Source organism: Acanthochromis polyacanthus, chromosome 3 (genome assembly GCF_021347895.1).
Source record: "Acanthochromis polyacanthus isolate Apoly-LR-REF ecotype Palm Island chromosome 3, KAUST_Apoly_ChrSc, whole genome shotgun sequence".
In the NCBI taxonomy this organism is placed as follows: domain Eukaryota; kingdom Metazoa; phylum Chordata; class Actinopteri; family Pomacentridae; genus Acanthochromis; species Acanthochromis polyacanthus.
The window spans coordinates 1,998,965-2,022,594 of NC_067115.1; the positions used below are offsets into that span (position 1 = coordinate 1,998,965).

Consider the following 23,630-nt stretch of genomic DNA (forward strand, 5'->3'; position numbering starts at 1 on the left):
ACACACACACACACACACACACACACACACACACACACACACACACACACACATATATATATTAAGTAGTCTCTATCTATGCCTCTTTGTGTTTGCTTCCAACTGCACGTGTGTGTGATGTTTTATCGTGCATCATTAAGTTTTAGTGTGCGTTTTCATGTATAGGCTTGATTGTGTGTATAGTGGAGTGTGTGTGTGTGTGTGTGTGTGTGAGTGAATGTAATAAATAAGGGGATAGTGCTCCATTCTGCAGATGTGATTTGGTGACTAATGTAGAAGCTGCTGATGTCACATATTTGCTTCTCCTCGCTGCTGAACTCCTCATTTCCTGGACATTTATCATTTATCAGCCAGTCATCTTCCATGCACACACACACGCACACACACACAGAGACATATGCATGTGCACACTCATTACCTATACAGCAGCTCAAAAGTGCAGGCAGTACAATATACAGGACAGAAGCTATTGATACAAGCTGACAGGTTGCTTTTTTTAACGAACTGTAAGTAATGAGGAAGGGGGGGGTGTCTGGAAGAAGGCAGCAGTGGGATAGATGTGTGGCTGAGGCAAGCAGCGGACACTGATGTGACTGAGAAGGTGTGAAATCAAAGCAGTTCCAGCAGTGGTTGTACTAGCAGTAGCATGCAGCCTCGTTACATAAGCTACAGCTGACGGAAACAGGATCACATCGATCAGAGCGTCAGCCACACATGGGCTCTCCAATAAGCTGCAGCGTACACATGCAGCGCAACTGAATGTGGATCAAGAAGAAGTGCTTAAAGGTCGGGTTATGGAGAAGTAGACTTTAGCCGCAGAAGCATGCTCTTCCCCGCGACTGACCACCTGGAATCCTGGAGTATCGGTCAGTTGATGGGTTAAAAAAACATGGTGTGTCATTTTTATTCCCTAATAATCCGTGTTTACACAAGCTGTCAGACAAAATACAGAGCTGTAGGTCCCTCTTACAATCCCTGTAGTGCATGTGAAATGAATAATGCACTTCTTAATACATTTTGTGCACAGCTGAAGCAGAGGTGTACTGTTATTTGTTTAACCCTCTGAACCTCAAGCACTTTATGGATTATTTTGCTGACGTCACAGTTTTATTTTCTGTAGATCAAGAGTGTGAAACTAATCTTAGTTCAGGTTCCACATTCAGGACAATTTGATCTGAAGTGACCAGTAAAATCACAGCATAATAACCTGTAAATAACAACAACTCCACATTTTTCCTTTGTTTTAGTGCAATAATGTTCACATTTTAGGAATTATCTTTTTACAAAACATCATGAACAACCTGAAATTTCTTTAGGAAACAAGTTCAGTTTCATCAACATTCATCCTCAGTTTATCATTTCCACATTACAACTTCCAGATCAGAGTGTCTACAAAGGAACACAACATTTAGTCACCTGGAACTGAACGATATATTATTAAAGTTATGATCAAAATGACAAAAGTCAGACCAAAAAAAGACAAAAAACAAGATAAAATATTAGAAAAATGACACAAAAAATGACAAAACTAGAAACAAAATGACAAAAACATGAGACTAACGACACAGAACAAAACAAAAAAGAAAAAAATGGACAGAAAAGTTACCTCTCACACCTTATTCGAGATGAAAAGCTTCCAAGGTACACAATGTTGGATTTGGGTAACTTTTCCAACAGAACTGGGCATCATTTGTTTATTTTTTTTAGTAACTATAGCATCAATCTCAGGCCCACCAGTGGGTTCTGGGGTTCACGCTTAGCCCTGGTGTCGTCCTGCGGGTCAAATTAACCCGTTTCAAAGTTTGAAAATGTGGAGGAAAAAATATTTTCACGGTGAAACCTCTGATGTCCACATTTTCAACATTTTGGAGACATTTTTGAACATTTTTTTGATGGAAAAAAAGAAATGTTTCTGTAAGTGAATGTTCTTAAAGAAAGAATTAGAAGTTTTACTGATATATATGTAGTCACTTTAGATATTTTTAGGATTTTTGGGAGGATTTTTACTCATTTTTTGAAACTATTTATAAGAATTTTCTTTTTTTTTTTTAAATTAAAACCTTTCAGGGAGCTTTTAAGTAATTATTTGAATTTTCTTCCTGAAGGTTTTGCAAATTTTCAGAATTTTGAGGATGTTTTTTTGCTGAATTTTTGGATTTTTTTCACACATGGAAGCAATATTTTCTGGTGCCTGTAAATGAAGACAACAGGAGGGTGAAACTGTGACTTGTTTTGAAGGTTATTTAACCACCGTTTGTACGGTGACAAGTTTCCATACATTCATCAGCTCTAACTGACAGCATGATCAGGAGTCAGACAGCACCGTCAGCCCTACAACAGGCCGGGCACTAACGAATGTAGCAGGTTGTAATTAGTGTGGCATGAAGTAATACAGGCCACCGAACACGAGTACGTCGTGCTTTGATTGATTCCTGCCGGCCAAATAAAGCAGGATAGGAGAAGTTCGAGCTTATCTACGAGGCTCAGCTATGTAAACGCAGCTCAGCAAGCCTTCATTTCCTGCACGAGCTGTTGATGCAGCACAGGCTGTCCAAGTTCAACAGGCTGTTCCTCTGCAAATGCTTCAGAAATAAGCAACTGTCAGAAGAAGGAATGATAAATGAAAGGATGCCTTTTATTCTTTACTAGTTAAGAAAAAAGATATCTTGTTCATTGTGTGATTTAAGGGCTGCTTTAAGGTGGAATGTCTTCTTTTGTTCTTCAATCGATGCACCTTAAATGTCAGTATAACATTGATTATTGCATTTGCTTTTAAATCTGTGCTTTAACCTCCCTGTTGTCCTCATTTACAGCACCAAAAAATATTTGTTCCCTTGTCTGAAAAAAAATCGAAAATTTCTGCAAAAAATTCCACAAATTTACGTAAATTTGCAGAATTCTGAAAAAAAATTCCTTAAAAGTTTCCCTTAAAAGTTAATTTTTTTAAAAAAATCCCCAAAATTGGCAAGAAATAAAAATAAAAAAAATAGGAAAAGCTAAAAATTGTAAATACTTTCAAAAAATGAATAAAAAATCTTCCAAAAAAATCCTAAAATTATCTAAAATCATTCCATATATGTCAGTAAAACTTTTCTTTAAGAACATTCACAAAAATATATGGTGCATGTCATATCTTTGTCTTAAACATGTCTTTAACTCATTTTAATTGCCACTGAGGGTGTTAAATTAGCCACTGAGGTCAGAGAGAGGCTGGCAGTATTGATAAATTGACGGCATAAGAGATGATAAAGCTCTAGTGGCCATCGATGATGCTCACATGATGCCACGTGTTTCCCTCTGCCACCTGTGAAAGAGTGTGTGTCCGTCTGATCGAAGGTTTGTCGTGTACACTGTTGAATGTTTGCTGTAAATACCCACGGAGGCACTTCTGCCCTCACAGTGTGCATCATCCTCTGTGTGAGCATGTGTGAGGCGGCCATATTTATGTCTTTGCAGGAGTGGCAAGTGACAGTGGAGGAGGAGCCGTCTGAAGATTTGTGGCTAAGGTGAACGCTGTGTGTGTGTGTGTGTGTGTGTGGGTGGGTGTGGGTGTGTGTGTGTGTGTGTGTGTGTGTGTGTGTGTGTGTGTGTGTGTGTGTGTGTGTGTGTGTGTGTGTGTGTGTGAGAGAGAGAGAGAGAGAGAAGACAAACTAGTCGGTCATCGGCTCTTTTGACAGTTTTACGGCTGCTGAGCTAGCAGGATGCTGTGGGACGTTAGTTAGCCCACCTCTTACACATCAGACCTGTGTGTGTGTGTGTGTGTGTGTAAGTGTGTGTAAGTGTGTGTAAGTGTGTGTTGGATGCACATTCATCCAACCGCGGCTCCATCGACATTGACTTTGACCCTGTCGGTGTGAACATGTTGGTCTGTGCTTTATGTGTGCGTCGCTCCAGTGTTTGAATGTGATGCTGAAATGTGGACTTTGCCAGAATTTAAACCAGGGGTGTCCAACATGAGGCCCGTGGGCCAAAACCGGTCCTCCAGAGGGTCCAATCCGGTCCTCAAAGTGTAAAGATTCCAGAGAAGACATTAACTGCAGATTGTAAATTAGTAAAACTATAAATTTAAAATCATTTCTCGGACTTGACGAGTTGTTTGGATGTTAAAGGAAAGTACTGGATTGTTCTTTTGTGTCTTTGTGTCTCATTTTTGTAATATTTTGTCTTGTTTTTGTTGTTTTCTTGTCTCTTTTTGTCGTTTTGCTTCTCGTTTTTGTCGTTTTGTGTTTCCTTTTTGTCCCGCTTGTGTTTTTTGTGCTATTTTTGTCATTTAGTGTTTTGCTTTATTTATTGTTTTTTGTCTCGTTTTGTGTTTTTTGTCTCGCTTGTGTTTTGTTTCTCTGTCATTTTTTTGTCAATTTTTTGTTGCTTGTAAGTTCTTGTCCAAGTTTTTGTCTTCTTTTTTGTTCTGTTTCGTGTCGTTTGTCTCATGTTTTGTCGTTTTGTTTCTCGATTTTGTTGTTTTGTGTATTATTTTTGCAATATTTTGTCTTGTTTTTGTCGTTATTTGCCTTTTTTTTTGTCGAACTTTTGTCATTTTGATCATAAAGTAAAATACTGCATCGTTCAGTTCCAGATATCTGTGACTAAACGTTGTGTTCCTTTATAGACATTCTGTGATCTGGAAGTTGTACTGTGGAAATGATAAACTGAGGCTGGATGTTGTAGTTGTAGATTATTTTTGTGATTTTACTGCTCTGGCCCACATGAGATCAGACTGGGCTGAATATGGACTGTGAACTAGAATAGGTTTTCCAGCCCTGTTCTATGACATCACAGATAATTAACATTATCTTCCATTTGCTGTTTGACACCAATTGAAAAGAAAAACCTATCTCTATCTGAAGCAGAGATTCTTTGAGATTTTCCATTATTCTTCAAACACTTGTGCAGAAGTGAACCTTTATAAAGTGGCATTCTAATGAGAAGCTCTCTGTTTGATGTGGAGCACTCACATCTGGCCGTCGCCTGACCTGTTTCATAAGATCGTTGACTAGATATGGAGGTATTGTATTTGAGTGGTGCATCATTACCAGAATGTCTTCAGGGCACATATGTTCTGCTCTCCATCTTTTCTTTTGTTTTTTTCCTGCTGAAATATCCTCTGCTGCCATTTAAGACAGTCCACTTGGTATTTTCATGCTGGAACCGACAGTATAGCTGGTGGCTCAGTGAGCATGCTCAGGGCTGTCTCACTCACACACACACACACACACACACAAACACACACACACACACACACACACACACACACACACACACACACACACACACACACACACACACACACTGTGTGTGTGTGTGTGTGGTCAGGTTCTGGCTATGATTGTGGGGTCCAAATGCCCCCACAACTGAAGGAAAACCGAAAACTGTGTCACTTGTGGGGACCTCATTTCGGTCCCCACAAGTTTAAACAGTGTTTTCTTGGCCATGTTGTTGTTACTGAAAAAAATAAAAGTGCAAAAACGTTTCTTTAGGGTTAGACATTGTTTTGGTCTGGGTAAAGGTTTGGTTAGGGTTAGGGGTTGGATATGAATGGGAGTCAATGGTAGGTCCCCACAATGATAGAAAAACACAGTATGGGTGTGTGTGTGTGTGTGTGTGTGTGTGTGTGTGTGTGTGTGTGTGTGTACTTGTTTCTGCTATACCGGTGGGGACTTTGACCTGACTATTTGCTATAAAGGTGGGGACTTGTCTTATGGTGGGGACCTAAAATGAGGTCCCCACGGGTGGCAACACCGTTTTGTTGGCCATATTGTTGTTAATAAAAAATGTAAAAGTGCAAAAACGTTTGTTTATGGTTAGGCATTGATTTGGTGATGGTTAAGGTTAGGGTTAGGGTAAGGGTTAGGAGTTAGATATGAATGGGAGTCAATGGTAAGTCCCCACCGGTATAGAAAAACAAACATGTGTGTGTGTGTGTGTGTGTGTGTGTGTGTGTGTGTGTGTGTGTGTGTGTGTGTGTGTGTGTGTGTGTGTGTACTTGTTTCTGCTATTCCGGTGGGGACTTTGACCTGACTATTTGCTATAAAGGTGGGGACTTGTCTTATGGTGGGGACCTAAAATGAGGTCCCCACGGGTGGCAACACCGTTTTGTTGGCCATATTGTTGTTAATAAAAAATGTAAAAGTGCAAAAACGTTTGTTTAGGGTTAGGCATTGATTTGGTGATGGTTAAGGTTAGGGTTAGGGTAAGGGTTAGGAGTTAGATATGAATGGGAGTCAATGGTAAGTCCCCACCGGTATAGAAAAACAAACATGTGTGTGTGTGTGTGTGTGTGTGCATGCCTCTCCTTGTCTGCTGACAGTAACCTACTTTTATGGAGCCCACTCACTCAGAATGATAAAAATACTGCAATTCTCCCTCCTCTTCCTCCTTCTCTCACTCCATCTTCACCTCCATCTCCTCTCCCCTCCTCTTCCTCTTCTCCCTCCTCGTCCTCCTCTTCCTCCTTCTCTCACTCAGTCTTCACCTCCATCTCCTCTCCCCTCCTCTTCCTCTTCTCCCTCCTCGTCCTCCTCTTCCTCCTTCTCTCACTCAGTCTTCACCTCCATCTCCTCTCCCCTCCTCTTCCTCTTCTCCCTCCTCTTCCTCCTCTTCCTCCTCTCCCTCCTCTTCCTCAATCTTCACCTCCATCTCCTCTCCCCTCCTCTTCCTCTTCTCCCTCCTCGTCCTCCTCTTCCTCCTCCTCTCCCTCCTCTTCCTCAATCTTCACCTCCATCTCCTCTCCCTCCTCTTCCTCCTCTCCCTCTTCCTCCTCCTCTCCCTCCTCTTCCTCAATCTTCACCTCCATCTCCTCTCCCTCCTCTTCCTCCTCTCCCTCTTCCTCCTCATCTCCCTCCTCTTCCTCCTCTCCCTCCTCTTCCTCAATCTTCACCTCCATCTCCTCTCCCTCCTCTTCCTCCTCTCCCTCTTCCCCCTCATCTCCCTCCTCCTCGTCTCCCTCCTCTTCCTCAATCTTCACCTCCATCTCCTCTCCCCTCCTCTTCCTCTTCTCCCTCCTCGTCCTCCTCTTCCTCCTCCTCTCCCTCCTCTTCCTCAATCTTCACCTCCATCTCCTCTCCCCTCCTCTTCCTCTTCTCCCTCCTCGTCCTCCTCTTCCTCCTCCTCTCCCTCCTCTTCCTCAATCTTCACCTCCATCTCCTCTCCCCTCCTCTTCCTCTTCTCCCTCCTCGTCCTCCTCTTCCTCCTCTTCCTCCTCCTCTCCCTCCTCTTCCTCAATCTTCACCTCCATCTCCTCTCCCCTCCTCTACGTCGTCGCTCCCTCCACCTCTTCCTCTTCACATCACCCCTTTTCTCTGTCTGCGTCTCTCCATCTTTACCTCCATCTTAATCTCACATCCCTCCCCCTCTTTACTCTATATTTGTCCATTACTCCCTCCCTGTTTTCACTTCCCTCTCTCCTTACCGCCGTATATCCTTCATTATCTCTCATCTCCTCATACATCACAACCTCTCTCTTTTCCTTCTTTATTTCTTTTTCTTTGTTTTGCATTTCCTCCTCCCTCTTATCATCCTTGTTTCATCTCTGTTGTACAAAACACTTCACCCATCTCCTTCTCTTTCATTCTGTTCCACTCTTTCATAGTTTTATTGTGTCATTTCTTCTTCTTCATCCTCGTGAGGAGATGCCGATGCTGGCAGGAGTCGTAGAGGAGGAAAGGAAGCAGGAGTAGGAAAGGAAAGGAAAGGAAATGAAACAGGAGAAGGAAAGGAAAGGAAAGGAAACAGGAGAAGGAAAGGAAAGGAAAGGAAAAGGAAAGGAAGCAGGAGTAGGAAAGGAAAGGAAACAGGAGAAGGAAAGGAAACAGGAGAAGGAAAGGAAATGAAAGAAAAGGAAAGGAAACAGGAGAAGGAAGGGAAAGGAAAGGAAACAGGAGAAGGAAAGGAAAGGAAAAGAAAAGGAAAGGAAGCAGGAGTAGGAAAGGAAAGGAAACAGGAGAAGGAAAGGAAAGGAAAAGAAAAGGAAAGGAAGCAGGAGTAGGAAAGGAAAGGAAACAGGAGAAGGAAAGGAAATGAAAGAAAAGGAAAGGAAACAGGAGAAGGAAGGGAAAGGAAAGGAAACAGGAGAAGGAAAGGAAAGGAAGCAGGAGAAGGAAAGGAAAGGAAGCAGGAGAAGGAAAGGAAGGGAAAGGAAGCAGGAGAAGGAAAGGAAATGAAAGGAAGCAGGAGAAGGAAAGGAAAGGAAGCAGAAGAAGGAGAAGGAAAGGAAAGGAAGCAGAAGAAGGAAAGGAAAGGAAGAAGGAGAAGGAAAGGAAAGGAAAGGAAAGGAGAGGAAGCAGAAGAAGGAAAGGAAAGGAAAGGAAGCAGGAAAAGGAAAGGAAAGGAAAGGAAAGGAAAGAAAGTAAGGATGGAAAATGACAGCGGGGAAGCATCTTCTGGCACCAGCCGTCCAGACCAAGAGGGAAGAGAAAGAGGCCTTAACTCAGACAGGATAGCCTGAGACGGAGACAGAGGAAGGATTACAGCAGAAAGATGGTGGAGAGATGTGAAGAAAAAGGCTGGAGACTTTTTAAAAATTAAATATAAAGGATGTATGGGGGGGCTGATGATAAAAACGAGGGGTTTTATTGACTTCATACTCTTAACAATGCATCATCAGCATCACATTCAACATCAGCCTCTTGTTGTCCTGCGGTTCAGATTGACCCGTTTTAAAGTTTGAAAATGTGGGGAAAAAAACATATTAGAAGTTTTACTGATATATATGGAATCACTTTGGATATTTTTAGGATTTTTGGAAGATTTTTGCTCATTTTTAAAAAATATTTACAAGAATTTTCTTGCCAAAATTGGGTGATATTTATAAACTATTTTTTTAAAGGAAAACTTTTAAGGAATAATTGGAATTTTCTTCCTGAAGGTTTGCAAATTTTCAGAAATTTGGGGATTTTTTTCCTGAATTTTTCCATTTTTTTCAGACATGGAAACAATATTTTTGGTGTCCGTAAATGAAGACAACAGGAGGGTTAACGGAGCAAAAATAATGTCTTGAAAACAGCTGATGTTAAAAGCAGACAGCTGGTTTGATACTTGATTTGTTATTTTTTTGTGGCTTCTTTCTCTGTTTGCTTCTCATTTTACAGCAAAACCAAATATGAAAACACAACTCTCCGGTAGCTTATTTCAGTGCTGTTGTCCTGATTATTTGAAGCAGGAAACTCATTTCTTAAGCTGCTGCAGCCAGCGGTGAGCATTGGACTTTGTGTTGCTTTTGGCTATTTTATTGCACTTTGGTGTGTCGTTAAAGCTGCATCGGGATTCTAGTGGAAATGCTGAAATGCCCTAAAGCCATTTTAGGGTAATAAAACAACAAACTACAAAGAAAATACAATTCAAGATTTGAGAGAGAGACTGCAAAAGTCCACCTTAAAATCACCTTTTTTGTCCTTTGCAGCTGGTAAATTTATGAGCCACCACATTTAATAATTCAGAAGATGGCTAGATTGTTAAAATAGAACAGGACTCCAGATGATGGCTGACCTACAAAGGAAGCTGCTCCAGCACAGCTACCTGCCGGTGAACATCAGCAGAACAGCCGGGGCCTTTTTGTGTTTGTTAGACGGTAAAATAATTCACTTTTGCGCTGTAATCACCACTGACTGACAGAGTTCTGAATGCATATTTTAGAAAACGTGTAATACTTTCATGCTTTCTGCAGATTTCCCCATATGCTCATGTTTCAATGCCGTTTTTTGTTCATGCATTCGTTCTCTTTGATTGCTTTGCTGGTCAAATGACCCAATTCCCATGGCAGTAATTAAAACCGTGTCCACCCTAATCTAATCTAGAAAAACCTAATGGTGTTTTCTGTTTGTGGGCCTCACAGACGGCGAATTAAAGAAAACGGAACAGAGGAGAGGACTGATTCTAGATGACTTCAGTGTTTACTCCACTGGATCCAGATCAAGTTTCAGTGAACACTGTTGTGGCATTTTGTCATTTTGAAATGGGTGGTTTTAACCAAGCTGGTTCAGCAGTTATGTGTACGATAATACACGTGTGAGTGTGTGTGTGTGTGTGAGAGTGTGTGTGTGTGCACAGCTGTCACTCCCCATAAATGAGACTCTTTCCTTGAGTTGCATCATGGGAGATGCTGCAATCTTACTGTGTATTTATTTGTGTGTTTGTCTGTGTGAATAATTAGTTTGTGTACTGATTCATGTGTGTGTGTGTGTGCGTGTGCGTGTTGCGTTTTTATTCGTGTACAATTTCCGTCCGGGTTAGAAATGGTGGATTCAGTGGCTGAACTCAGTCCTGGAAGAGAAGAAAGAGTGATGGACGACTCTGTGTGTGTGTGTGTGTGTGTGTGTGTGTGTGTGTGTGTGTGTGTGTGTGTGTGTGTGTGTGTGTGTGTGTGTGTGTGTGTGTGTGTGTGTGTGTGTGTGAGGCTGCAGTAAGTGAGAATCTATGCAGTTCTCATTACTAGTCTGCAAAGTGGCACAGCAGATATTCTGCGAAAAAATAAAAAAACAAGCTTCTTCCACAAATCAAAAAGAGCTGGGGTCAGGGGAAAGAGAGAGAGAGATGCACCCTTTTATCTTTCACATGTCTATATATAGCGGTTCATGGAGGAGAAGAGTGGAGCAGGATGGGAGGGAGGGAGGGACAGGAAGTGGAGGAAAGGATGGAGAGAAGGCAAGATGGCTGATTAAGAGCGGAGCAGAAGGAGAGATGTGGAGCGATTTTTTTAGCGATTTGAAAGCGCCTGAGAGGGAGGAGCTATGTGCAGCCAAGCTGTGGAGCAGAGAGGAGGAAGTGGCAGATGGAGGGATAGACCGGAGAGGAAGGAGAGGAGAAGATGAAACTTTCAGTGTGTGGGTGAGGCTGGAATTTACCGCAAAAGCTCCAGGATAGAGCGTGAAAGTATCAAACAAATGAAGTGAAAAAGAAAGAAACGAGTGAGTGCTGATAGTTTCCCTGCTGACAATGACACCACTACGCCCTCCTGCTGCTGTTTTATGTTCATTCAGCTACGATGCAGCTGATTCAAGACAAATCAAGTAGTTCATCTGAGGCAGAAACAAATCAAAGCTCTCAAAGGTGCAGCTGTGAATATCTGACAGCTGTTGAATATGAAAAACATTCCACAATTCTCTGATTACGTTCAATATGGGAACTAATAAATCAGTTAATACAAACCTTTTTGACTGCACAGGAAGCTGCAGAATAGTCTGGCTGGTTGTGTGTTGTGCCGTGTCTTTCTGCTGCCCTGTTTACGCTGACCAAACATGTGCTTTCACCCTCCTTCATTTACGGGCACCAAAAAATATCATTTCCTTGTCTGAAAATGTTTTTATATAATTCAGAAGAAAAAATAAATAAAAAATTTCTGAAAATTTGCAAAAGAAAATTCCAATAATTCCTTAAAAGTTTTTTTTTTAAATCCACCTAATGTGACAAGAAAATTCTTCTAAATATTTTCAAAAAATTAGTAAAAATCTTCATAAAATCCTTAAAATATCCAAAGTGATTACTTCTAATATTTTCTTGAAAAACATTCACATAAAAATTGGTTGATTTTTTTGGTGAACATTCTTAAGCAACATCTTTGTTAACATTTCTGTTTTTTTTTCCACCAAAAATGTTTAAAAACTTTCCCCAAAAAATGTTTAAATTGTGGACATCAGAAGTTTCACTGTGAATTTTTTTTTTTTTTCCACATTTTCAAACGTTAAAACGGGTCGATTTTGTCCTGCAGGACGACACGAGGCTTAAAACACTGTCAGCCTCACCGGAGAACGTCCCAGTAGAAAGATTGTCCTTATGTTCTTTTACAACACAGTCTCCTTTAATTTCACTGCCCCCCCCATGGAGGAAAGTCGCCTCTTAAGCCTCCAGATGCTCCTCGGCAGCATGTATGAAAGCATAGCTAAAAACGACAACCGTGCAAGAGTTTTTTCAGTTTGGGAAGTCAGATAGTACCAGGTCGGGTGAGTTGGGTTCATGGAGGAACATTTCAAAGCCACCTGTACTGTATGGATGGATGCAAGGACTTCCTCTGGCTTATTCCATCCCAAAACACCAAATATTCAGGAAGGTGGTTGCAGCTCCATCTTCAGTTTTACTGTGGGTGCTGGTGGTGGAAGATCATGATAAAAAAGCTTTGTGTGCAAAATTACAGGCTTATACTCCCAATAAATTTGAGTTATGGCATTTTCAAATTTTAATAATTCAGGCCAAAATGCCCTCCTCCCTCAATCCTCGCCTGGAATTTGTAGGTTTTAAAATACTTATATCTCTGCTTCTGGGTATCACAGAGACTTTAAATTTTTTCTCCAAGCTCTCTACATGTTGGTGATGTCCTAGAAACAACACACACACTCAGGAGAAGTCTCTACAGAGCATGGGGGCTTGCCCAAAATGTATAAATTATTTGTAAAAACCACTCGCGAGTACGGTTAAGGGTGTTAAAAACACCAGAAATCTTACAGATTAATGTCTTAGCACCATTTAGCATTGCTCTAGACCAGACTGGCTTATAACTTATACAGGGGGAGCCCTCCAGGCACATTATTTAGAGAGATATGGACTGCTGAACATTGCCCCCCATGAAAAGAGCCTGAAGTCAATGAAGCACAGATGGTAGAGATCTGCAAATTTGCACAGAGACTCATCCATCCTCTTACTGTAGCCATGCAAAGTCCCAACTTCTAGCCATCACTGCATCATGCTCAACCCCCATCTGTGAATTCAGACGGAATCACTCCTCTTCTTTTTTCTGTGATTGCTTCCAACATTTGAGTTTCAGTGGACGGTGATACAAGGCTTCCTCGCCTCTTGTTTTCTTTGTGAAGCACTTCCCAACTTCATTCAGCGTCAACGCACTTTAAAAACGCACGGGGTGCAAGTGAAGGGCTCAAACGTAGAGATATTTCACCGGTTTCGTGCTGTTCCTCAGTTCTGCATGTTTGTGAAGGAGGACAGAGAGAGAGTGAGTGAAAGAGAGAGAGAGAGTGCTTTGCTTGCGTCACTCCCATAAAGGAACTGACTCTTGCTGAGTCGAGCGCTACACAGTTTCATTTATTTGATAAAGCTTCATTTGGTGTGATTTAAAATCTCCCCCTCATCAGGCTCTGCTCCCCTAAAGCACAGCCTCAGCGCCAGGCCAGAATGCCTCATCAGCTGAAAACACACACACACACACACACACACACACACACACACACAGACAAGCAGACTGGTGCACGAGGACATTTTTCACAGGGTGACTTGGATGGAGGAATTTAAATAGGTGTGGGTGGCTTCGTGGAGTTTGGAGTTGTAGTGTGAGGAGGAGACATTTTTAACAAGTGCATAGTTTATTGTCTTCACAGACTGAAGTTTTGGGGGGTTTGTACCACCACAGGCGTGCACGTGCAACATTGGGCCGGTTTGTAAAGGTGCACAGCAATGAGTGTCTGTTAGAGTGAGCATCGTAAAGCCATTAAATTCTGATTTACTGCACTGGTCTGTGGACATCCAAACATTTTCTGACAAGCATGTATGTTCTGCGCCCTCTTTGCAGATTGAGAAAGCACAGTGAACACAGCTGCTGATGTTGCTTTTAATGCAGGGTTTATGAGTGAAAGTAAAATCACAAAAGAGCTGAACGGTTTACACACAGATGAGGGGATGTGGTAGCGACGTGTGCAGCTGTACGAATCCAGTGGGCTCTTAAGGGATTTTTTAAGTAGACTGTACGTTGTAGATTGTATTGGCAGGTAATAATTCAAGCACATATGGTCCACAGAGTAATTAAACCTCCTGTTGTCTTCGTTTACAGGCAGCAAAAAATACAGTTCCCTTGTCTGAAAAAAATGTAAAAATTCAGCCAAAAAAAAAAAGAATTTCTGAATATCTGTAAAACCTTCAGGAAGAAAATTCAGTTAATTTCTTAAATATTTCCCTTTAAAAAATCTCCCAAATTTGGCAAGAAAATTCTTGTAAATATTTTCAAAAAATGAGTAAAAATCTTTCAAAAAAATCCTAAAAATGACTACAGTGATTCCATATATATCAGTGAAACTTCTAATATTTTCTTTAAGAACATTCACAAAAAAATCAAACAAAATCCAGTCAAATTCGCTGGATTTTGATAGATTTTTTTGTGAATATTCTTAATAAACATTTATTTAATATTTCTTTTTTTTCCACCAAAAAATGTTCAGAAATTTCGCCAACATGTTGAAAATGTTGACATCAGAACTTTCACTGTGAAGACAGTTTTTTCCCCATATTTTAAACTTTAAAACAAGTTGATCTGACCCGCAGGACGACATTAGGGCTCATACAGACATTTTAATTATCATCATATATCAACAACACCTTCACAGAGATCTACCCCTTTTCCTGGGGTGTCCATGTTTGAATTATATATAAAAATAGAAAAAAAAAAAGAAATAAAACAACATTATTGAGTTTTAAACAGAGGAATACGTTCAGAAAATGTAAAGACAGTGTTGTTTTATGGTGAAATGTTGCTAAAGAAGTAATTACTATTTTTTTTCTTTTTTTGAACAACCAATACGTAAATTAATAGTTTTCATGTGACTTTACGAGTTATTACCTGTAAATTAACAGGGAAAATCTGTAAAGTATCAGTAAATTTTTAAAATGATAATGCTGTCTCCACATTGCGTTGTGTAGGCCCGTCGTCTACACAGTATTAGCAGCAGTAATACAGCTAAGGATGGCAGGATTTTTGGTTATTTTAACTTTTGGTCTCACCGGGTAAAAACCTTTCAGCATTTTGTTCCAAAAATGTCGTTATTTCAGTCACTTAGGTGCTCACACAGAACGCTTGTTTATGTCTTTGGACCACAACCTCTGTGTCAGTTCAATGAAATACAATTATTTTAAGAGAGAGAGAGAATTTGGCAGGACTTGTTTGCGACCATCAGAAAGCCGTTTTAATTAAGAAGAAAGGGGCGTAGACACGTTTCTGCAGCGCTCACCAGTATTGCAGTCAAAGAATTCTGCTCCTTAATTGCTTCCGATTCGCCCAACCTCTGCTTCTCTCTCAGACAAAGAGCAGGGTGAGGTGACGTGACAGACAGACAGAGGTGAAGTGAGGCAAAAAGAGGAGGAGGTCAAATCTGGAAGAGCTACAGTGGGAAGAAAGAAGCGGTCACTAACATTTTGCAGTCGACAAGAAGGGAAAGAGAGAGAGGAAAAATGCAAAAAGAACGGATGGCTGAGAGAAAAAGTGACACTGTGGAGAAGACAAAACAGAAAGGATAAGAAGGAAAGCAGGAGGAAGACTGAGAGGGTGAAGGAGAGATCTGAAAAGATACGGCGGGAATGTGAGGAAATGAGAGAGAGAGAGGCTGAGACACATAGAGGGAGTGTTACCTCCTGCTTTCAGCAGGTTGTTAGGCCAGCAGAGTGTGTGTCTTCTGAATAATAGATGGTGTGGCAGGATAGCATGTAGTCTGCTCACACACACACACACACACACACACACACTGCATTAGGTTATGCAAAAACAAACACAAGCACGAGTGAATGCAGTTTAAGATGAACTGAAACATCTACATGTTGTAAAGTCAAAATGAAACGTTTTCACGGGCCAGAGTGAGAATGTGTGAGTGAATGAATAATGGTCCATTGTGAAGCGCTTTGAGTGGCCAAAAAAGAGCTATATAAACCTAATCCATTATTATTATTATTATAAACAGTGAATTCCAGTTCAGGATATCCTTCACCAGCAACATGTCGTAGTAATGTGCTAGGTAATAATACGTTTTACCATTAGAACAGAATAGAATATCCTTTATTTGTCCCACCAGGGCAAACTTGCTGCTAAAGACAGAAAGTCTACCTGACAGCCCTGAAAGTTTTGTCCTTTTGTATCAACAGCCCCCATTGTTTGCTTTTATGGCATAAAGCAGTAAAAAAAAATGCTCAAAAACGTCTGTCTGTCTGTCTGTCTGTCTGTCTGTCTCAAAACAAGCAGGTCAAACACAAAACTCAGGCATCTAACGACGTCTCGGCTTTTATTGTGAAACCATGTGTCTGTGTGTGCGCCACACTTTGGTCAGCAGTCAAGCTTCAAGCTCTAAATGCTGAGACTTCATTTTGACTTCAGTCCTGTGTCTACAGCAGAAACAAGAATGAAATTAACCCCAAAATTTGTGTCTATCGTCTTGAGTATAAAAGCTTGGTGTGTTGAAATATTAGAAAATATGAGAAGACACTTGACTTAGATTGCACTTCTCAGACCTTTTAACCAGGTTTGTCCCACTGAGATCCAACATATCTTTTATGAGAGAGGCTTGGCCAAGAATGGCAGTAAAACAACAGTTTGAACACACAATCATATTTAACCCTCCTATTGTCCTCATTTACAGGCACCAAAAAAATAGTTTCCTTTACTGAAAAAAATTGTAAAAAATAGCAAAAAAATTCCTCAAATTTCTGAAAATTTGCAGAACCTTCAGGAAGAAAATTACAATAATTCCTTAAAAGTTTCCCTTAAAAGTTTTATTTTATAAAAATCTCCCAGATGTGGCAAGAAAATTCTTATAAATAATTTCAAAAAAATTGGTAAAAATCTTCCCAAAAAATACTAAAAATATTTTAAATGATTCCATATATATCAGTAAAACTTCTATTATTTTCTTTTAGAACATTCACATAAAAATCAACCAAAATCCAGCGAATTTCGCTGGATTTTGGTTGATTTTTATGTGAATGTTCTTAAAAAAAAACATTTTTAACATTTCTTATTTTCCACAAAAAATGTTCAGAGATTTCCCAAAGATGTTGAAAATGTGGACATCGGAAGTTTCACTGTGAAAATATATTTTTTTATCCACATTTTCAAGCTTTAAAACGGCTCGATTTGACCTGCAGGACGACACGAGGGTTAAACATAGACATAAAAAATACAAATAATTAATCTTACAAGGTTAGTTAAAATACAACATTTGCTCTCCATTAAAACACTTATACTGCAGAACCTCAGATATGACTGGATTGATCACAGCCTTAAATCCACTCAGAGATGCCAGACTTTGGAGTGTGAGCTCTGACTGCAAAGTCTTCCGTGTAGCTGGAGCAGCAGATCTGAAAGCTTTCTTCCCCATTTCTGTTCTGACCTCAGGAACAGTGAAACGCAGAAAGTCCTGCTGTAGGCCCGCTTACTCCTGAGTAAAAGAGATGATTAATAAGATGGGATCATCTCCAGAATAACCTTATAAACCAAGATGTGGTGTGTTCGGTGCATTCTAGCTCCTTCTGCGTCTTCTACGAGGACAGGTGTGTGCGCTGTGTGTGTGTCGGCCAGTTCAGCGTTGTCTTGTTAGTGTGTACTCCCCAGACCGACCTGTCCGATCCTCTCACATCAACCAGCAGCCTCTTATGCCTCACACACACACACGTCCTCCGGCCATAGTGTCAATGTCAACGCTGCATCTGGTAAACACGACAACAGACACGTACTCCCGCCACACACACTCACGCAGACACACACACACACATGTGGGCTAACAGGATAATGACTGGCCAATTAGGCACAGGCTTGATCTGTCTGGATGTATCCAGTCATCTTAGCCCCTCCAGCGGCCATTACTCAGGCATGGACACACTCACACACACACAGACACAGACACACACACACACACACACACTACACCACATCCAAACACAGAGAAGCTGGCTTAGAATTGTCCCAAACTGTCCATTTTCAGTCTGAAATATGTTGTAACGCTGACATCTCAAGCTGTCTGAGGTTTGTTTCTACAGCTGAGGTGTCTAAAAGGAGTACTGAGGTGGATTCTTATAGTGTTTCTCACAGGTTTTGTGTTGATCGTTTGTCCTGTGTTTTCTTGGTTAAACAAAATAATTAACAGCCGTATGTGTGCATCTGCATGCCAAAGCTTTGCTTAAGTTCAACTGGAGTTAAACGTCTTTACAAAGATAGCAAAAAAACAAACGAACAAACAGGAAAATTACATAAAAAAGAAGACAATTGTACAGTGAGGAATCATCCTGGCTCTTGTGCTATATGTGGTAGAATGTGCAATTAAAATATTTAGTTTATTTGTTTTTTAACTCAGACAATCAGGGGAACTTTTTGGGATTAGAAGAATATTTGTGGATCAAAGAGCAGACTTTTTTTTTATTCAGTTTTACCTTTATTTTGACTTTATTTGACAAAGAAGGAGAAACATATGTGCAGACGGAGCAACTGAACTTTTTAACCCTCCTGTTGTCCTCATTTACCAAAAATATAGTTTCCTTGTCTGAAAAAAATGTTAAAAATTCAGCAAGAAAAATTCTCCAAATTTATGAAAATTTGTAAAAGAAGAAAATTCCAATAATTCCTTAAAAGTTTCCCTTAAAAGTTTTATAAAAAAAAAATAAAAAAAATTTGGCAAAAAAATTCTTGTAAATGTTTTCAAAAAATGAGTAAAAATTTTCCAAAAAAAATCCTAAAAATATCAAAGTGATTACATATATATCAGTTAAGCTGTTTTGGGAAATCTTTGAACATTTATTGGTGGAAAAAAAGAAAATTTGAAAATGTTTCTTAAGAACATTCACCAAAAAAATCAACCAAAATCCAGCGAATTTCGCTGGATTTTGGTTGATTTTTTTGGTGAATGTTCTTTTTATTAAGATTTCTTTTTTTTCACCAAAAAATATGTAGAAATTTACCAAAAAATGTTGAAAATGTGGACATCAGAAGCTTCACTGTGAGTTTATTTATTTTTCCCACATTTTCAAACTTTAAAACGGGTCACTCTGACCCGCAGGACGACACGAGGGTTAATGCAGAGACGTTTGAAACAGAGTGAATGAAATGTTAAACAGCAGTGACAGTAACTGCGTTACAGAACGTGTGTGTGTGTGTGTGTGTGTGTGTGCTGCTTGTTTGTGATGCTGGCCTTAACTCCGCTGCACTCCGTTTGAATGGATGATCCTCACCACCATCATCGCAAACTGCATCGTCCTGGCTCTGGAGCAGCACCTTCCTGATGGAGACAAGACGCCTCTGTCTGAACGACTGGTAACACACACACACACACACATGCACATGCAGCGTACACGTATGTACACAAAAACACACAAAGGCTTGCAAACACAGAGACAGGTGCAGTACGGTAGATGTCATAGATGAATACTAAACACAATGCATGCTCATGCTGGCTGCAAACATTAATACAGCTGAGCATTGTCGTCGTATTATCTTTATTATTTTTACGTTCTCTTGGTTTAAAGCGGGGGTGTCAAACTCATCTCAGTTCAGGTTCCACATTCAGTCCAATTTGATCTGAAGTGATCAGTAAAATCACAGCTTAGCAACCGATAAATAACCACAACTCCACATTTTTCCTTTAAGTGCAAAAATGTTCACATTTCAGGCATTGTCTTTCTACAAAACATCATGAACAACCTGAAATATCCTAAAAATGAGTTCAATTTCAACAACATTCAGCCTCAGTTTATCGTTTCCACGTTACAAAAGTGTCAAAAGTCAGACCAAAAAAAGACAGAAAACAACAAAAACAAGATAAAATATTAGAAAAATTAGACACAAAACGACAAGACGAGAAACAAAATGACAAAATATGAGACAAAGGACACGAAATGAAACAAAAAATAGACAAAAAATTGGACGGAAGAGTTACAAAGTGACAAAAAATTAGACAAACGACAAAAATTTGACAAGAAATGACAACAGATAGAAACATAAAAACAAAAGAATAGAGTAACAACACAAGTGATACAAAAAACATACCAAAACGATACACAAAAACAATGAATAAAGCAAAATGACAAAAATAAGACAAAAACATGAGCGAGACGAAAAGTAAAGACAAAAACGAGAAACAAAACGACAAAATTTGGACAAAAACAGATTTAAAAAACTGCAAAAACAAGACAAAATTTTACAAAAATGAGACACAAAAAGACAAAAGAACAATCAACAAGCTAGTCCTTTAACATCAAAATAACTTTTTAAGGTCTAGAAATTATTTTAAATTTATAGTTTTACTAATTTACAATCTGCAGTTAATGTCTTCTCTGTAGTTTTTACACTTTGAGGGCCGGATTGGACCCTCTGGAGGACCGGTTTTGGCTCGCGGGCCTCATGTTTGACACCCCTGCTGTAAAGTTTGGAGCTGTTTTGCACTCTAACCCTCTGAAACCCAACGCAGGCGTGTTGTCTTTGCAAAATTGCCAGAAGTACTCCATTTATCAGAGCCAGAAACTGTAGAAACGGAAAGAACGGCCAGATTTTCAACTTCCCAACAGTCCTCGAACAAACTGTCTGCGATGGAGCATTTGGTTGAGAAACTTAACCAAACCTACGCTTACAATCACAATATCCTTTTTCAGTTTTCACTGTGCATGTGTCACTTCGAATGTCGCCAAAGAAAATAAAAATCTGTTGTTTTTTCTACCAAATTCTGTGAAAAAAAACCCCAAAATAATTCTGCAGTCCTCAGTGGAACTCACGTCTGAATTCAGGAACTTTTCAGCTGAACTGGGATGAACTGCAGGCTGTGTACATAAATATGGAAGCAAATTACCCATACTATGCAGAGTCTTCATTTTTTCCAGCATTTATACCATCTGTGGGTGCTTGAAAACATGTAGATTTTCTCTCTTTTTATGATCTGTGGCATCATAACTGAAAAGACACGTTGAGTTCTCTTTTCTCCTGGTCGTGGTCATCGTCTGTTTCCTTTGAAGTGCAGGATTTATTCTGAAAAATGAGCCTGCAGGGAGTAGAAATGTGCCCAGAACCTGCCTGGAGTTCAGAGGGTTAAGGCAAACATGGTGTTCTTCAAAATCATTGTGTATTCCTTTATAATAAAGAGAAATAAAACCCTGTTGGACCCACAGTCTGCCTGCCACTGACTCTCTTTTTGTTTTCTCTCTCCCCACTTCATTTACCCCGTTTTCCATCCTCTCCATCTGCCTCCACCCGCCCTTTTCTCCCCTGCAGGAGGAGACGGAGCCCTACTTCATAGCCATCTTCTGTTTTGAGTCTGGGATCAAGATCCTGGCTCTGGGTTTTGCGTTACATAAGGGCTCGTACCTGAGGAACGGCTGGAACGTCATGGACTTTGTGGTCGTGCTCACTGGGTGAGTCTTTTTTTCCATTTCTTATTTTGACTGCTTTGCTGATCGAAGCGTCCACTTCTGTGTTGTTCACATGGAGCCTAATGTGTACCTGCTTTTGAAAGATGAAACGTGTGGGATGCGTTTCCATGGCAACCTTTCCACGCTTGCACCAGGTTAGCCGGGGCGATCGCATGTCAACATTTCTTTGAAGTTTCTTGACTCTAGACTGGATAATTTGGGATATTTTGGGGGCAGCTGCACACGATCAGCAGCGACTTCAGAAAAAAAAAGCTGAAACAAAGAAAAGGTTTCACGTGACTGAACGTGCCGACGGTGAAGACCACATGCCCAGTTTGTGCAGATATTTCTGAAGTCATGTTTCTGGCAGAAGCAAGCTGAGAACAGATGATTCAAGTGTACGACAGCCCACTCAGACTGCTGTTAATAAGAGGAAGCACAAATTGTTCTGTTATTTTTAATCACTTAGAGGGACTCTCTGTCTTTTTGTCTTTTCTTGAGAGATGCTTCATCTGTACTGTAATGACAGGAAACAGCAAAGAACACATTTAAACCTGCCTATGTTATACCACACATGTCATCATCCGCTCACTACTTCATCTGACTTGATTTGGAGCCGTTTATACACTGCAAAAAATGTTTGCAGATTTTACGGTGAAAAACTGTCGAATCATGACAGTAAAAATGTGTCAACTCTGAAACAGTTTGATGCACTTTAAATAACACTGACTCACCGTAAATAGGTCAATCAGGAGAAAAGTGGAGGTTTTTTCAGATCTTTTTGATGGAAGAATGCCATACGATGCTTAACAGTGCTGTGATATTTGTATTTAATTCTTGAAAAGAATACCGTTTTTCCCAGTTAGTATTAATGTTGTGTTCATAACAGACATATGCTTTAATATTTATGACGGCTTTACCTGCAATTTTTGTTAAAAAAAAAAAGTATATTTAATGTTAAAAACACAAACTGTTGTGCTAATAATGGAAAAATGCTGTAAACAACAAAACAAGATAAAATATTAGAAAAATTAGAAACAAAATGACAAAATATGAGAAAAAACAACGGTAGACAAAACAAAAAATAGACAAAAAAATTGGACAAAAAAGTTACAGAGCGACAAAAAAGTAGACAAACGACAGAAATTTGACAAAAAATGACAACAGATAGAAACATAACAGCAAAAGAATAGACTAACAACACAAGCGAAACAAAAAACACATAAAAACGATACACAAAAACAATGAATAAAGCAAAATGACAAAAATAAGACAAAAAAACATGAGCAACGAAAATCAAAGACAAAAACGAGAAACAAAAGTTGGACAATAAAAGATAGAAAAACAGCAAAAACTAGACACAAAAAGACAAAAGACTAATGAACAATCCAGTATTTTACTTTATGATCAAACAACTTGTCATGGTCGAGGAATTATGTTAAATTTATAATTTTACTAATTTACAATCTGCAGTTAATGTCTGTTGTGCTAATAATGGAAAAATGCTGTAATATTTATAATAAGTTACCAAACTACTTTAAACAGTATTTTCATCCAAATGCGGTCCTCCAGAGGGTCCAATCCGGCCCTCAAATTACAGAGAAGACATGAACTGCAGGTTGTAAATTAGTACAACTATAAATGTAAAATAATTCCTAAACCTCAGCAAGTTGTTTTGATGTTAAAGTAAAATACTGTCTCAAAACTTTTGACAGGGGGTGTAGATGGTTCATTGTTCTTTTGCTTTTTGTCTCATTTTTGTAATATTTTGTCTTGTTTTTGTTGTTTTTTTGTCTGATTTTTGTTGTTTGTCTTATGTTTTTGTTGTTTTATTTCTCGTTTGTGTTTTTTGTCTTATTTTTGTCATTTTGTGTTTTGCTGTGTTCATTGTTTTTGTGTATTGTTTTTGTAGTTTTGTGTTTTTTGTCTTGCTTGTGGTGTTACTCTGTTTTTTTTGCCGCTTTGTTTCTCTCTTTTGCTGTTTTTGTCTAATTTTTGTCACTTGTCCATTTTTTTGTTGCTTTGTAACATTTTTGTCTAATTTTTGTCACTTGTCCATTTTTTTGTTGCTTTGTAACATTTTTGTCTAATTTTTGTCACTTGTCCATTTTTTTTGTTGCTTTGTAACATTTTTGTCCCAATTTTTTGCCTCTTTTTTTGTTTTGTTTCATGTCGTTTTTCTCATGCTTTTGTCATTTTGTTTCTCGTTTTTGACTTTTTGTGTCTCATTTTTCTAATAATTTGTCTTGTTTTTGTTGTTTTTTTGTCTGATTTTGTCTGACTTTTGTCATTTTGATCATAAAATAAAACTCTATCGTTCAGTTCCAGATTGCTGATACTAAATGCTGTGATGTGGAAGTTGTAATGTGGAAAAGATAAACTGAGACATAATGTTGAAATTTAATTTATTTTTCTTCAGAGATTTCAGGTTTTGTCTTGTAAAAAGATAATTCCTTAAATGTGAACATTTTTTGCACCAAAACCAAGGAAAACTGTGGAATTATGGTTATTTATGGGTTATTATGCTGTTATTTTACTGATCACTGGAGATC

The 23,630-nt window shown here is 39.3% G+C and overlaps 1 protein-coding gene across 1 annotated transcript in view; it reads left to right on the top strand.

The window, feature by feature from the left end:
* The first annotated feature begins 18,860 nt into the window (after window positions 1–18,860).
* cacna1ab (calcium channel, voltage-dependent, P/Q type, alpha 1A subunit, b) overlaps window positions 18,861–23,630 on the top strand; it is a 141,212-nt gene continuing 136,442 nt past the window's right edge. The window contains 2 exon segments of the mRNA XM_051945084.1: window positions 18,861–18,994; window positions 20,942–21,081. Coding sequence (XP_051801044.1) covers window positions 18,902–18,994; window positions 20,942–21,081 — 233 coding nt within the window. The 5' untranslated portion in view covers window positions 18,861–18,901.